Source organism: Calidris pugnax, unplaced genomic scaffold (genome assembly GCF_001431845.1).
Source record: "Calidris pugnax isolate Ruff unplaced genomic scaffold, ASM143184v1 scaffold50, whole genome shotgun sequence".
NCBI classification, from domain to species: domain Eukaryota; kingdom Metazoa; phylum Chordata; class Aves; order Charadriiformes; family Scolopacidae; genus Calidris; species Calidris pugnax.
The window spans coordinates 3,959,418-3,974,526 of NW_015090780.1; the positions used below are offsets into that span (position 1 = coordinate 3,959,418).

The 15,109-nt window shown below is 50.2% G+C and overlaps 2 protein-coding genes across 5 annotated transcripts; one reads left to right on the top strand and one right to left on the bottom strand.

Annotated features, from left to right (window-relative positions):
- Positions 1–152: 152 nt before the first annotated feature.
- LOC106896050 (proteasome subunit alpha type-7-like) lies at positions 153–1,471 on the top strand (the record flags this gene model as incomplete). Its single annotated transcript, XM_014955767.1, has 3 exons — positions 153–341; positions 973–1,035; positions 1,239–1,471. Coding segments are annotated over 3 exons (345 nt in total), but the record flags the coding sequence as incomplete, so codon positions are not given.
- A 1,545-nt stretch (positions 1,472–3,016) lies between these two features.
- On the bottom strand, positions 3,017–15,095 carry LSM14B (LSM family member 14B). 4 transcript variants are annotated; one of them, XM_014956744.1, is made up of 10 exons: positions 14,826–15,094; positions 10,518–10,681; positions 10,026–10,161; positions 9,448–9,564; positions 7,429–7,599; positions 7,225–7,302; positions 6,342–6,503; positions 6,008–6,161; positions 4,936–5,112; positions 3,017–4,326 (listed from the first exon to the last, which is right to left on the bottom strand). In XM_014956744.1, exons 1-9 carry the CDS (start codon positions 14,944–14,946, stop codon positions 4,944–4,946), a joined length of 1,272 nt encoding a protein of 423 aa, XP_014812230.1. In that variant the 5' UTR covers positions 14,947–15,094; the 3' UTR covers positions 3,017–4,326; positions 4,936–4,943. The 4 variants fall into 4 exon arrangements, with proteins under 4 accessions (XP_014812230.1, XP_014812223.1, XP_014812244.1 ...); XM_014956737.1 differs by having other exon boundaries at positions 7,225–7,305; positions 14,826–15,092; XM_014956758.1 differs by lacking the exon at positions 9,448–9,564 and having other exon boundaries at positions 14,826–15,095.
- Between the last annotated feature and the right edge of the window lie 14 nt (positions 15,096–15,109).

Genomic DNA, 15,109 nt, shown 5'->3' on the forward strand with positions numbered 1-15,109 from the left:
GCTGCCCAGGGAGGTGGTGGAGTCTCCTTCTCTGGAGACATTCCAAACCCACCTGGACACGTTCCTGTGGGACCTGCTCTGGCAGAGGTTTGGAGGAGATGATCTCCAGAGGTCCCTTCCAGCCCCGTACCATTCTGTGATTTGCACAACTCTTATTTCTTGCTTGTTCTCTAAATGAAGCATTTTCCAAACGTCCATTCGTTACCTCCCCCTGTTCCCAGGCTAATGCCATTGGCAGGGGAGCCAAATCCGTGCGGGAATTCCTGGAGAAGAACTACACTGACGAGGCCATCGAGACGGATGATCTCACCATTAAACTCGTCATCAAGGCTCTCCTGGAGGTGGGTCTGGCTCCCAGCCCTCCTGGGGCTTCTCACTGCTTCTGCATTCGCGCTGCAACAGGAAAAGCTCCCCTCCTGTCACAGGGACACACAGGGAGAGGGTGGAAGGGGCTGCCCAGGGAGGGGGTTGAGTCCCCATCCCTGAGTGTGTTGAAGAGTCGTTAGATGCGGTGTTGGGGGATACGGTGTAGGGGTTGGTGGTTGGACTCGATCATCCCAAGGGTCTTTTCCAACCTGAGTGATTGTGTGATCTGTGGGAGGGGGTTGGTGAGGGCTGGGGTTGACTTTGAGGTTCAGAGTAATTCAGGAACAGTTTCTGTAGCTCACACAGAAGAAATTCTGTCTGGGAAGGAAAACAGACTTCAGTTCTGGGCATGAAAACAAACGCACCAAAGATGTGCTGAGCCACATGCAGAATATTTCACTGTTGCACTGAACTTAGGGCTCAGAAGGTGCCCCAGGTGAGGGGTGGGGGAGGTGCTCCTCAGGGAGAGCCTTGTCTTTGGGGGTCCCGTGAGCTTAGAGCTGATGAGTAAAATACTCCCTGGATCTTCTAAGACGACCTGGAAGGGGTTTGTTAGAATTCAATTAGTGGAGATGCTGCTAATGACCGTGTCTGCCTCCTGTTAAGGTTGTGCAGTCCGGGGGGAAGAACATCGAGCTGGCGGTGATGAGGCGGGAGCAGCCACTGAAGGTAAGGGCTGGGCTCCCTGTCCCTGTCCCTGCTGCCCCCGCGGGTCCCTCCCGCTGCTGCTGTTCCCTCTGGGATATTCCTTGTTACTGAAGGAACGTTCTTGTGGCTGCAGGAGGTACCTGGATAAACTCCAGTTCAACTCCCTGCCCGTGTCACAACTAGTTGTGTCGGTATCCGGAGGGTCACCCCTGTCTCTGTTTCAGATCCTAAACCCTGAAGAGATCGAGAAGTACGTGGCTGAAATTGAAAAAGAAAAGGAAGAAAATGAAAAGAAAAAACAGAAGAAAACATCATGATGGATCTCGCTCCTCGGCTCAGCTGCTGCTTTTTAATTGGAGTGCGGGGTTGCTCTGTGCAGGGGGAGGCACCCCCCGCCCCAGCCTGTGCCCCTCCAGACCTACAATAAAAACCTACTGAGTTGTTTTTTTTTTAAAGCCGTTATTTTAAAGGTATCTCTCTGTTCCTTGGATTATAATTCCCGGGGTGATTTGGTTGGCTGCAGCCCAGCAGTGGTGACCCATTAAAGGACAAAGACTTTATTTGCATTTTTTTCCTGGGACACTTTGGTTTATTTAATGATTCTCTCCCACCTTCTCTCACTTGTTAGTTTCTCCCTTTGGGGCTTGGTTTTTTTTTATTAAGTAGCTTCTGGGGGGTTGTGTGGTGGCCTCACCAGAACATGACAAATAGGGAATTCTGCTTTTCCTTCCCTGCCTGCCCTCTGCACCTTTAACCCCCCGGGGCACAATAAAGCGCTGCTGGTGAGATTTCCCCCTGGGGGACCTACAAATGCTAAAACTGAGGACAGGGATGGCCCAGAGAGCACAGCCCAACCCTAACGCTCTGCTCCCCCGCCTGCAGCTGGGTTTAACTGGGTGCTGTTAACTTGGTTAACTTAACCTCAGCCCCTTCTGAGAGCAGCACTGAGTGGGGCAGGATGTGCTGTGCCTCCCATTGCTGTGGCCATGGCTGTGTGGGATGTAATAAACTTAGAAATAGATAAACGTGGAGGCAGCAGGAGCCAACCCCTGCCCCGAGCTGCTTCAGAACCAGCCCCCAGGGGCTGGGAACAATGTTTGGGATGGGTACTTGGGACAGTGCTCTGGGGACAGCAGGACACGCTCTGGGGCCAGGGCTGGTCCTGGGGGGTCACAGGCAGGAGCTGCTCCCAGACACTGCCCCCTCTTGCTGCCCAAGGTGGGCACTACCCCCCCCAGCACCCACTTCCACATTAAAAAGTGTATTTTTTTTCCTTCATTTCTCTTCAACACAACCCCTCAGCAATAAAAGGCTCTGTCCACCCCATCTGTGCCCCCAGGGAAGGGGACAGGTGGTGGCTTCAGGGGTTGTGCTGCCTTTCCCCCCCAAGAGAAGCCTCCCTTTCCCTCTTCCCATCCACCCAGCCCTTGAAAGCAGCTCCCACCTCTGCTACCACCACCCGCTCTTACAGGTATTATAACACCAGACCCAGCTGGCAGCAGCACGGCCAGGGCTGGAAGTGTTCCCATCCCCTCCCTGGGACACCCCCACACTGCAGAGGGGGGCAGAGTGTGGGGGCAGAGCGTGGCTCAGGCACCAAGGCCGGGAAGGCTGCGGCACCGCGCTGTCCTGCTGCGGGAGGGCTGAGCTGGAGCAGCCACGGGGAGGGAGGTGCTGGAAGTGGCTGTTGTTCCGTTTATCAGTCCTTGGGCTGCAGCTCTGGAGCTACAGGAGCTGTTTGTCTCCTTCCCAGGGCCGGGCTGCGCCGGGCAGGCACAGGGAGGGCAGCTCAGGGTGACAGCAACAGCAGGAGCAAACAGGTGATGGGGGGTCAGTGCCTGGATTTGGGTTTTTAAGCCCATTTCAAACACGGTGTAACTCTCTCTCCCCAGCCAGGGCAGAACTCTGCAGCACGGTTTCCTGTGAGCCCTGTGAGGAACAGGCAGCCAACACGTTGTAGGAGCCAATGGAACCAAGCTACACACAGAACCAAGCAGGAGGGCAACATGAAACATGTACATGTTTATTATAATTACAATTTACATTACTCCAAAGAGCAGCCCCACTGCTATCGTCTAATTCTTAGCAATAAAGTCCTACAAAAATAAATCCAAGCTTTTACAGTAACCTAGGTCAACGCGGAACTAAAAAAATTCTAGCTATGTAAGGGGTTCAGTCATCAAGGTGCTTTTTTTCGACAAAATTCCCTACCAACCAAAAAAGGGACACATGCCTAGAGCGATAACCCACCGCGTCATGCAAAGGAACGTCACCCCCCTCCCAGCCCCTCTCCCCACATACAGCTTTTTTTTTTAAAAACAAAAGAAAAAAACAAAACAACTAAACTATTTACAGTATGGGGGGTACAGAGGAAACAAATTAAACATGCCCATCTGTTAAATCTTCGTCACGCGGCCTCCCAGCGCCAGGTTAATGACGACATCCCATAGTGTTCACCACAGCACGAGTGCAGGGGGACCTGGTTGTGCCCGGGACGACCCCGTGCGAGGGGCAGGCGGAGGGGAGAGGTGGGGGATTGGGATCCCCCTCCCAGACAGTCACCTGCTGCCAAAACACGCTTCATTCTGAGCACACAAAGGGGGACGCTGCTCCTGTGCCCCCCCAGAAATGCTGCCCAGAGCCAGGAAGGGGCTCCCGGCCCCCCAAGAGCACCCAGCCCCCCCCACTCCAGGGAGGGTCCCTGGGTTGTGTCACCCCGCGGTGCCCCCGCGGTTACACACACCGTACAGGCATTTACACGACATGATCCACGATCCAGTATTCCCAAGTGACAATATCCACAACTCCTCAGCACCAGGAATCCAGCCTCCCGGGCCCCCGGCACAGCGACACCGGCAGCGCCACAGCAGCCCTTTGCTTTCCCCAACAAACAAATTAGAGCTGGTTTGTTTCAAGTGAGCTTTGGTTCCGTGTTAAAATACCATGATTTCTCTTCTTCAGGGTTCAGAAAAAGGAGTCTGACTTTAAGCTTAGACTGTAGCAGCCTTTGAGACACCCAGAAAGAAGAACCATGTAAGTTAAGTCTGCACTTAAAAAGAAAACAAAAAACAACACGCACAAACAAAAAAGACACCCTGAAGAAGGTACCCCTGAACACATTCCCTCTTCCAAAGAATATTCCAGCTGACAGTTGCTGGTCCAAAATAAGTCCAGAATATAAGCAGTAGTACATGAAGTTCTGTCGCTTGAGCTGAGACAGTAAACAAGATGAACCATTTTCCCACATTAGTGCAGCAGTTGGTTGTTTTCTTTCTATGTACAGAGTCACCCTCTGGGGAGAGATGTCAGAACCTGGTCAGGGAAAAAAAAGGCAGCATTAGGTTTGGTGAGAAACTGAGAAAAAGAAAAGCAGCAAAGTTCAGCTGATGGATGGGTGTGAAACGCCCGGCCAGAGCCCGAGCTCAGACCCACAGCTCTTGCTCTCACCGACAGAAGGGGAGCCCAAAAAAAAAAAAAAAAAAAAAAAATCAGAACAACCAACACATTAAAGAACACCATAAAACCACTCCTATTTCCTCCTGCCACTTCAACAGGCAGCTCAGACACAGTAAGGAACAGCTCTTAGATTAGACTGGAGATGAGGAGAGGGTTCTTCACTGTGAGGGTGGTGGAGCACTGGAACAGGTTGCCCAGGGAGGTGGTTGAGGCCCCTTCCCTGGAGATATTCAAGGTGAGGCTCGACGAGGCCCTGGGCAACCTGGTCTAGTTGGGGGTGTCCCTGCTGACTGCGGGGGGGTCGGACTAGATGGCCTTTGGAGGTCCCTTCCAGCCTGGACAACTCTATGATTCTATGATTCTTGTCCATCCATGGAGAGCAGGAGAGGTTGCCCAGACACTTTGGGCACGCAGTAAGAGACCCCCCTGGCCGGGGCGGGTGGTTACCCCGGGTGGAAGACTTGCCTGTGTGGTTAGACGCGGCCGGTGCCCGCTCGGTGGGTGGGCTGGCTGCGCCGCGCGCCGCTGCCCCTTCCGCCTCGGAACCCCCCGCGGAAGCTGCGCCCGCGCAGGAACCGCCCCGACACTCCAAACGTCTCCGTGTTGAGCTTCCTCTCCTCGGCCCACGTGGTGCGTCTGGAACTGAACAGGGCCACGGTCAGGTTTCACAGCAACATTACAAACCCACCACCCCTGTAGCTCGAGGCTCCCTGCACACTCTGTTGGGGAGCTGAACTGCGAGGGGAGGGACGGCGCGGCAGCCCCGCTCCTCTGCCAGGCTGGGGTCTGGAAGCAGCGGCTGTGGGGAGCTACAGCCACGCTGGAAAAATGAGGATGGGGCTGGAGAAGGGCTGAATGTGGTCTCACTGGTATTTCAAACCCTGTCTCGTTTGCCCATAAGCTGCAAACTACCAACTGGAGTGAAGCCTCTCCAGGAACCCAGGAAGGCTCGTTGTGACTGGGGCTCAGCAGATCCCAGCACCGGGGTGTGAGCTCTGCCACAGGGAAGCAGGAATTCCCATTCCCAAGGGAATTTCCCACACTGCCACTAAAGGAGTGTCTGATTCCCCAGCAGCTGATAACACCAGTGTCAGCAGCTCGAGACGAGGCTTCCCTTCCATATCCCCAACGTTTCCCTGGATGCATTCCCGGGGACAGAGCCATCTCTCTGCCCAAACAGCAGCCGCTCCCGCCCGCGTCCCCCGCACAGCCTGACCCTGCTGCCTCCCACAGCACAGATAAAGTTGTTTAAAATCAATGGGTTCAAAGCCAGTACTGGGAAACAGAACTGGGAACTCCTGTATCGCCGTTTAGACCAGTGGGATCACCCCCAGCTGAACTCCTCACTGAAGCCTGGTTACTGTCCCCCCGGAGCCACCAAGCTCACAGCAACACCCCCTTCTACAACACACCCTTTTGCTGACCTTCTTGCATTTTAAAATCCTTAAATTATTAAACCATGCAACATAAATTAAGTCTAGAATTCTTCAGGCATAGAATTGCATTAAAAAAGCGCAACCTTTTAGGACATACTCACCTAGATTTCAGTTCTGAAGAAATATTGTCAAAGAAAGACTTGGATTTATCATAATAGCAGTTGGGTCCCAGAAGGTCCTCCTCTGCGTTACCGTCGTTGTTCTGAGGCGCCACTCCAGGGTCCCCTTTTTCTTCCCCTGCCTCTGGTTTATCATCTGAAGATAATAAAACGTATTACACCTCCCTGATGCATACCAGAGAGCCATCTGTTCTCCTGCTCCCTCAAACAACACTGGAGATGCTGCCACATGTAATCACGCAGGGTCTCAGCACAGCTTTGTCTACACAGCATTCACTATTAGCTCAGCAATTCAGATTTAACCAAAGTCACAAACCTTTAAAGTTTAGTTTCTTCTTGAATTCTTTATCAAGCTCCTCTCTGTTGAATTGTGCATTTGCACTTTCAAAGTCAAAGTCACCTTCGAACTTTATTGTATTTTCCTTCACAGTAGTTGGTCTGTTTTGTCCTCTAGAACGGTTCCTGGTTCTCCTGTTCCCTGGAAGAGGAGAGTTCACACACTGGGTAACGCACGGGGGGGACACGGCTCACTTCTGTCAGCTTTCTGGTTTCCAACTGAGGTGCTATCAGCTCCTTCTTGGAAAAAGCTATAACCCCTTTTACACTGCTGCCCTCAGGGAAATGAATGTGAAGACCTGAGAGCCTGAAGTTTTGTTTCCTGCCTTTTCTCGTTTTGCTTGGGCAGAAATATCTGTTTGAATTTAATTTCATTTTCTTTTGACCTGTGTTTAAACTGCAGTCTTGAGCTAAGACCTATTCTCTATAGAAGCAAGGGCTCCACAGCACCTCTCAGTTGCAAGAGCTCTGGAAATTCTCAAATAGGCTGCCCTTCCCAGTAAAGATACTTCGGGTTTCAGAGAAATCTGGTTGCTGCTGCCAACTCCTAGCATCAATTTGTATAACATACCTTCAAGTTTCTAGAAAAGACACTTGAATTCTGTCCCTGGAACATTCTGAACTTCTGTGACTTCGGAACTTATTTTATTAGGGAAGCATCTCTGGATGCCCACAGCCTCATCAAGCTTTATTTTGCTCTCAATCTTCTGTCCAATAATCCTTCACTGAAATTAGCAATATTTGCCTTTATGGGTTATATATTGCCAAATATGGTTCAGTGTGAGGTTCACCTACCTGATCTTCTCCTTGGCAATATTTGCCTTTACGGGCAAAGGCGACTGTTCGGTGTGAGGTTCACCTACCTGATCTTCTCCTTTGGGGTCTTCTGTTTTCATCATTCACCTGTCCTTGGGTTTGCACCGGTGGTGCCTGAACTGTATCTACTGAAGAAGAAGGATAAACTTAATAAAGCAGCACAAGAACAAACCCAAACCAGATCAGTCTCGCTACGTGTCTCTGAGGGACACATCCGAGCACACTCTGAAGAGGAGGTGACACACACTCACCATTTGTCTTGCTGCTGCCCGGCGGGACCTGCCGCCCGTTGCGCTGCACCCCTGGAGGTACTTTCACAGGGGGTGGCTTTTGTGAGTTCATGTTGTCAACGGGGCCGGTCTGAACAGCCTGCTCCACCATGGGGCTCTTGCGGACCGGGTGAACGGAAGGAAAGCCAGCACCTGGAAGAAATCCCAGTGACTAAGTGCCTCTCCCAAGATGTGCCAGCTCTACTCAAACCCTACCCGCTTCTACGGAGAAACCGTTTGGGCAGGAATTACTCAAAGCCTCCAGGGTTTATGGTTACACACCATGTGGAAGTGGCACATACACCAGGTAAGGCACTGCTGCCACACCAGTCCCGGCTCTCACATCCAGAGCCTTACAGCCAGGAAATTTACCCATTTGTTTTTTTAAACCAAGTTAGACATACATGAGAATCAGGAAATTTTACCCATTTATTTTTTTAAACCAAGTTAGACATACATGAGATAAACAAGCCAGGTCAGTCTCTTAGACTGTTTATACCAAGATCCAATTTCTATGTGTATCCTTGGTTATGCAGGATTTTACTTTACACAATACTTTAAATCTGAAGAAAAAAATGCGCCATTTTGAAACTGCTCAAGAGAGCTTCCCCACTTTGTCAGAAAATTTTTGCAGCAAAAGCTTAACCACCTCAACTATATCCCATTTTGTAAGCCACTTTTAGGAGTCCTTCAATTTCATTGCTTATTGTTAGCTTTCAGACAAAGAAAACCTGAAACCAGACCAGGATCTCAAAGTTACCCTTTTAAATTCCTTCTTGGTCAAGGCCAAAGTGTTACCAAGACTTCTGTTGCTCTTCCATCCAGGCTTATTTATTCACACTACAAAACACGTAAATACTTTTCATGGTTTGGTATACCTTACACCAATTATAGCAAAAAGTGACAGTCTTCAGTACTCAGAAGAAACACTGCATTCTAGATTTAATTAGAAGTTTTGGAGTACTACAGGTTTACGTAGTTATGCGTAAGAACTGCTTGGAAGCGAACTTTAACTGAAGAAACTTTAAGAGCAAGAAAAGTGAAAAGCTGAAGAGTACACACAAACCAAGGCACTGACACTTCTGGGTCACCCAAGTCCACATGAGATATACCCAGTAGGTAACATCATGCAGGTTCCCAGTTAATGTACACCTGGAAAACTCGCAAGGAAGACAGACACATCCTAAGGATTATTCAGGAGGACAAAGCTGCTGTGCAAGTTTAACACGAGAACGTTTCAAAGCTTAGCCAGAATGTTGAGAATGTACAGATAGATGGCCAAAACCAGAGAGTAAGAAAGAACAGTTTCATGCCAACACAAGCACACATGCTTAAGTTAAAAACAGATGAAACTAATTACCATGTTTAAGTGCAGGCTGCACCTGGTCTCTCTGCTCTGAGGATGGTCAGTCTAGTATCTCTACTCAACCTCTAAAAGTTTGCACACACAGAACAAGCACCCAGAACTGTGTTCTCTCAGCTCACCACAACTCGGACACTGCGTACTGTTAGTCATGCTTTACTCTCGACAAGACACTCTGCCCCACCATGCAGGAAATCTGTCCTGATATTCCCTCGATTACAGCAATACTCCTAAATTTTCTATTAACCTATGTTTCTAACAGGAAGGCCACCCACAATTTAAGCAGTGTGCTCATCTTTCCAGGAAAGACTAATTAATTCCTCGCCCAGTCTCTCAGGTGACATGCATTCCTGGACAGGATGCAGCACATCAGCATCCCTAGACCTCAGCCCTCTCCTGATACTTACACAAGAGGATCCGCTGTCCTGTACTTTTCCTTTCTCCTGTCTCTCTAATTGATACTTCTAGGACAGGAGCAATACTTCATGTAATGAAAGGCACGACCAGCTGAGAACAAACTAGTTCTACGAGCATTACCCATACAAGTACTATCCTTCTAGGAGGGGTTAACAAGAACAGAGTGTTTGCAAGTGCCATGCAGTTCTTCCAAATATTTGGAGTCCTCAAACTGCTGTTACCCTTGGAAGAGAGCTGATGGGGCTCTGAAGACATGTCAGGCTCTGAAACAGGTTGTGGAGACGGAGAAGAACTAGGGCTGGAAGCAGCTGCTGATGCTGGAGGGCTTACCAATTTCTCTAAAGAGATAGAGGGAAGAAGAGAAAGCAAAGATATATGGATAAGATACAAGGTAGTGAAACATCTGAAGGACTTGCAGAGGGATACAAGAATCTCTAGAACAGCATTAGAGCAGTGTGTTTACAGTCCTCTCTGGGAATACAAGTTCTTTTTACATGTGATGTATATGTAAGGTATGTTAGGTTAGAAATGAACTGACCTCAACTGTTAGGCATTCAGATTACTGGCAGAAAGAAACTTTAGCTATTTACTTTGTTTCTTTCTTTTGTGTGCGTGTGTGTAAGTGAAAGGCAGGGCCCCTTGCAACAAGATCATTGCACAAAGTTGTTAACTACCGACTCACTGCTTGTGGCAGCCTGAGGCTGGGCAAGGAATTCGGTGTTAGTTACTGTTATTTGGTTTCAGAGTGGTTGCACACAAGAACTGCACCTTGATTCTAGCAAGTCAAGTTTTTACTTACCTAAGCCTAAGGAGGCTGCGTACTGCTGGCTGAGCAAAGAGCTGGCAGCGAGCTGGCTGTAGGGTGGCATACCTCGGAACGGGCTGTAAGGCACGTGTGGCTGGAAGGATGATGTGGAGGCAGAGCCCAGTGAAGACTGAAACAAGACAAAGTACATTTCCATTTACAGTGTCCAGAAGTCAGCGTGCTTTGGCAGCGATTCTCTACCTCACACATAGGGTTACTAAAGCTTAAGTAAATACTGAGAAGGGTTAGTTTACCTCTTTACAGTTTTCCTGCATTCTCAGATAGGTAAACTAGCTCTGGCTTTTGTTGAGTAAAGTCTTTAATGCTGATGCTATTTTAAACATTACAGTGAGATTTAGGATGTTTCAGTCTGAAGATTCCTTGAGACACTTACTGGCCTTCATTTTTATAAGCTTATACCAAAATCAAGCCCTCCATCACCAATGTTCTATCACAGCTTTCCACCAACCCTTCAGGCTAACTTACTTGAACAATGGCAGGATCTTGTGGCAGAGTATGTTGAGCTTTTGGAGGTTCACAGACAGTGATGTCCTTGATGTCACTTCCTCGAAAAATGATGTATTCATAGATTTCTTCTCTCGGAGGAGCAGGTCTGTCTGTGGGCCGGTCTTCGGTACCAAAGGATCGCACTTTAGCATTAGAAAGGTTACTATTAGCCCAGGGTTACCATCGCAGCATTGTGTCAGTTACTTATGCTATTTAAAAAAGTACTCTTGTAATACTTGCCAAAAGTAACAAAAGGTTACCTCCAGAACCCTGAAATCTCCTTATTGCACACATCTGTTCCCTCAAATGCCAACTTTTTCCTCAGCCTGCATAAACAGTTTTGTTTATATCAAGCTGTGAAGGTAAAGACCACAGACCAGCTGGAGTGAAGAATCCTACTCCAAGCTGGGGACTTCCCCACAGTGCTACACTGCCATATCCCCCTCCCTCCCCAGGCCCTGTCCTCTGCAGTCACCCCGCTTGAGACAATTGCCACCACAGCAGAGCACATCAGAGGCCCCTGAAGCAGCAGGGGAAAAACCTTAGAAGGCTTCAGAGCTCAAATTTGCACCTTTGGTTCCATATATTTATTATACACATAGAGGTAAAGTTTTTTACCTACTCAGTGATAAGAATGTCCAATTAAAATTCTCTCTCTAATCCACGCCACCGGTTTATGATTAAAATCCACTGATTGCAAAACAAGCTTTAAGTGATAAATCCCAAACCTCATACCTACTGGGACTTAACCGAGTCCCAGCTATCGGAACACTTGAGCTGGTACTAACCAGCTCAAAAAGGCTGCAATTGACTGTGTGGCAGCTACCAGGTAGAGGCATAAATTAATTTGAGCCATTAAGCAGGAAAAGGTCAGACTCAGACCTACTGGGTTGCTAGTGGAGGAAAACGGGTGGAAGTTACATCAGACACCGACACCTGAAAGCCTGAAATGGGCTAGAGAATGGGCATGGTCCACAGAGATTTTTTCAGCCACAAGTTACAGAAGCTCAAGTGTACTAGTCTAGTTGTTTTCTGTCTTCGTGGAGCTTTGCCAGTTCAGATAAGCACCAGCAAATACTGGTTTGATGTTATGCTTTCTGGCCACAGAATAATTCTATATTGTAGTTGCACCAACTGCTTCTAACAGGTTACTGTAGAAGTACTCAGCCTCTCTGCCAGGACACAGCACCATTCCTGCAGTACCTTTACAAATTACACCCTTAACAGACCTTTCACAAGTACCTGCCATGTCACTGCCTGTGGTGACATGCCAGCCAGCTGCCACTCCCACACCACAGCTGGAAAGATATGGGCACAGCCAGCCCTGCCACACGGATGATAGGGAACAGGGGGCACCACAGCTTCCCCAGAAAGAGGGCAGCAAAAAGGGGGATCCACTCAACTCCAGTGCTGAGCATCCCTGGTGCACTATACTAATTACTAGCTCTACTGACTTATTAGGAGCGTTAATGGGCTACTCATAAAGAGTCCTGATCTTGCAGATGAAAAGCTGTGTCCAGTTAGTGCTGCAAGCTGTCCTCACCCCTGCTCAGCACGTCTGTCAGCTCCCAGGGGCAGTGAGCTCTGGGGACAGCAGGTCAGTGCCAAACCCTGTCCCCATCACCCCGATGCCAGCGAGCGCCTCAGCTTACACCTGCCTGGAAGGGAACCTCCACTGGTGCAGGGACAAGCTGTCACTTGCTTCCTCTGAACGAGTGTCTTGCATCAGTTCTCGGGTATACAGCCTCTCCAAGTTATTTCAGATCTCCAGCTGCTGTTTGATCATATTACAGCTGTAACCTAGTCAACTAGAAACACATTATAAACTGAAGGCAATGCTTGTGGCCTTTCAGACACGAACCATACCACCAACACCCCTGCTCAGGATTAGATTACTGCAGCACGCAGCTCACAGCAAGGTATGCTGGAGCCATCCAGGGACCACTGCAGAATCCCATGGCTAGTTTGGAAGGCATCACATCATCTCTGGGCACCAGCATCAGAGAGTCAGCTTCCACACGGAGAAACACATGAACTGCAGAGCCCAAAGCTGCCCAGGCAGCTTCTCAGTTGGTTGTTCCCAAGGTTTCTAACTGAAAAGCTGGAAAACTATGTCCTTGCTGTAAACAAAACAGCAGGGAGGGCATCCGAAAGGGCTCTGTGAGTTGAGCACGCCTGCCCTCTGCACCTGAGGTGTTTAACGGTTTCTGGCACATCTCAAAGTACAGCTTTATGTTCCTGCAGAGGTCCGAAGGGCTGGCTCCCACGAAGAGTCACAGTGACTATTGTTTACAGATGAGGAGGAAATCAATCCCACACAGCGCTGCAGCCAGGGCTGCACAATGGGGTTTGTACTCGGGTGCAGGGCTCTGTGAGCTAGACCTCTGAAGGGTGAGGAAGCATAACAAGAGTGCCTGGATGTCTGGAAAGCAGGGCTTACGTGGATATTCCTTGCTCAAAAACTCCTAGAGTGGCCTCTAGGGCTAGCAGATTATCTGGACAACTTCTACTGCTTGTCAGTAATTCATGGTTCTAATCCTTCAGAGATCAAGGCTGTTAAACCGCTGTGCCCCCTAAGCACAGGGCTGATAGTGCTGTCACCAACTTCACCATTGTTGCTGTGTTCCCAATTCTGACACTAGTTTTGATATAAGGTCTCTAAATTTAAAAAAAAAACCCTCTGAGCTAAAATGAAACACAGGGTTTGTACTGTGACGTTTATAGAGCAGCACTTTAAGTGGGGAAAAATGCATTCTCTGTCTACTGTAACAACTACTTCTTAAGCATTCCAGTTCATCAAAACTGAACAGAAGAGACCAATAAATACAAGAACTGCCAGAAGTCTTACACAGAGCATGTACTTTCTCACACCATAAAGCACTTTAATCACATGTGCCTCTGAAACACACCACTTGAGCTCTGAAGGAGCAAGTGCTATGTGGAAGCCAGAACTGTGCGAGAAGCCATTTCTAGCTGCTCCTGGGTAAGAGGAAAGACTTTCCTGCACATACAGTAAAGGAATTGCATCTTTTCTACAACTTCTCTGTTACTTTGAGGGAAAAACTAACATAAATAGCTGCATTTGTACACCTTAATAAACACCTACACCCTAGGAAAATAAAATGAATTTGTGAAAACTCAAAACTGAAATTTTCAATTTCAAACTACACACTAATAGTGTCAAATACTTATGTCCAGCACCACATAAACATTATACTGAATAAATATTGTGGCACAGGATGCCTCGAGGATGATTGAGAATCAGGCAAGTCGGTGTCTCATACCAGCAGATAAGTCTTTCAAAACAAAAGATGTTTGGTTTGCGGACAATGCTGATGGGTTGCTGAAGGCAACAAAGAAGGTGTAAACTTCCCAGAACAGTGAAGGACAGAACTCGGGGAAAGAAAAAGCTGATGCACATTAGCTGGAGTAGCCAAGGTGGACACTAAAAGCAGTACCAAAATGAGATCCTGTTTGAGAGTCTAAACAAGACAGGACAGGTTTCTCTGAGAGTAAATACGGGAGTTCCCAGCACAGCTGACAACTAAATCCAAATGACACCATTTAAGCAGAAGATAAAGATCACTATTTCTACAGGGAAACAAGATGCAAAGCCCCGATGAGCAGCCTGCAAGGTGGGGAGCTCCAGCCCCGCGGGTGGGTACCCCACAGCCCCGCAGCCCCTCACCTGCGCGGGGTCCAGTTATCGACCACCAAAGGAACAAAGACACATCCACAGCAACTCGGCTTTCCCCGGCGCTGGCCTGCGGCCCTGCTCAAGCCAAGCACCGAGCCCCCGCCGTGCATCCACGGCCAGCCAGGAGCGGGGAACCGAACCACCGGCGGGGATGCTGCCCGTCGCCTTCCCGGCTCTGACAGCTGACGAGCAGGCGGCATTCCTCCCCGGGGCACTGCTAACGGCCCGTCAAAGCCAAGGGCTCCTCAGCATCCCGGGCCCCGCACGCCCCGCCGGGGAGGCCCAGCGAGCCCCGGCCACGGCCCCGGCTCGTCCCCGCCTCACGGAGCGGCCTCCCAAGTGCTGACTCACGGAAAGGCAGCAGCGCCCGAGGCACGGGGCTCCGGTCCCGCCGCCCCCCGAACCGCAGGGCCCCCGCAGCGGTCCCTCGGGGCGTGCGAGCTCCGGCCGCCTCTCGCCCAGGCCGAGCTCATTGTTCAGGAGAGGCAGGCGGCGGGGGGGGGGGCCCCGCGTCCCCTCAACGAGCGGCGGCCCGCGGCGCCAGAGCCAGCCTAGGCCCGACACCCCCCCTCCACGTCGCGCCGCCTCACCCTTGGCCAGCGCCACGGTGGAGTTCTCGGTGTCGATGGTGTAGAGGATGCCCTCATAGCGGATCTGCGCCTTGGAGATCAGGCTGATCTTGCTGCCGATGTAGGGGGTCCCCGAACTCATGGCGGCGGCGGCGGCGCTGAGCCGGGCTGCGGGAGGCGGAGGAGGCCGCGCGGGTGGCCGCACCACCGCGCGGAGCAGCGCGCCCGCCCACGCACACTGCGGAGCCGGGAGCCCCGCCGCGCCCGCCTTATATAGGGCGGAGGGAGACGGGCTGAGGGGGGGG

Excerpts from the sequence above, each read along its gene's own strand:
- LSM14B (XM_014956737.1), bottom strand. The coding sequence starts at position 14,946 with ATGAGTTCGGGGACCCCCTACATCGGCAGCAAGATCAGCCTGATCTCC. Across the intron at positions 10,162-10,517 it reads AAGATCCTGCCATTGTTCAA|TCTTCACTGGGCTCTGCCTC; the intron begins GTAAGTTAGCCT and ends GTCTTGTTTCAG. Across the intron at positions 7,600-9,447 it reads CCATCAGCTCTCTTCCAAGG|GTGCTGGCTTTCCTTCCGTT; the intron begins GTAACAGCAGTT and ends GATTTCTTCCAG.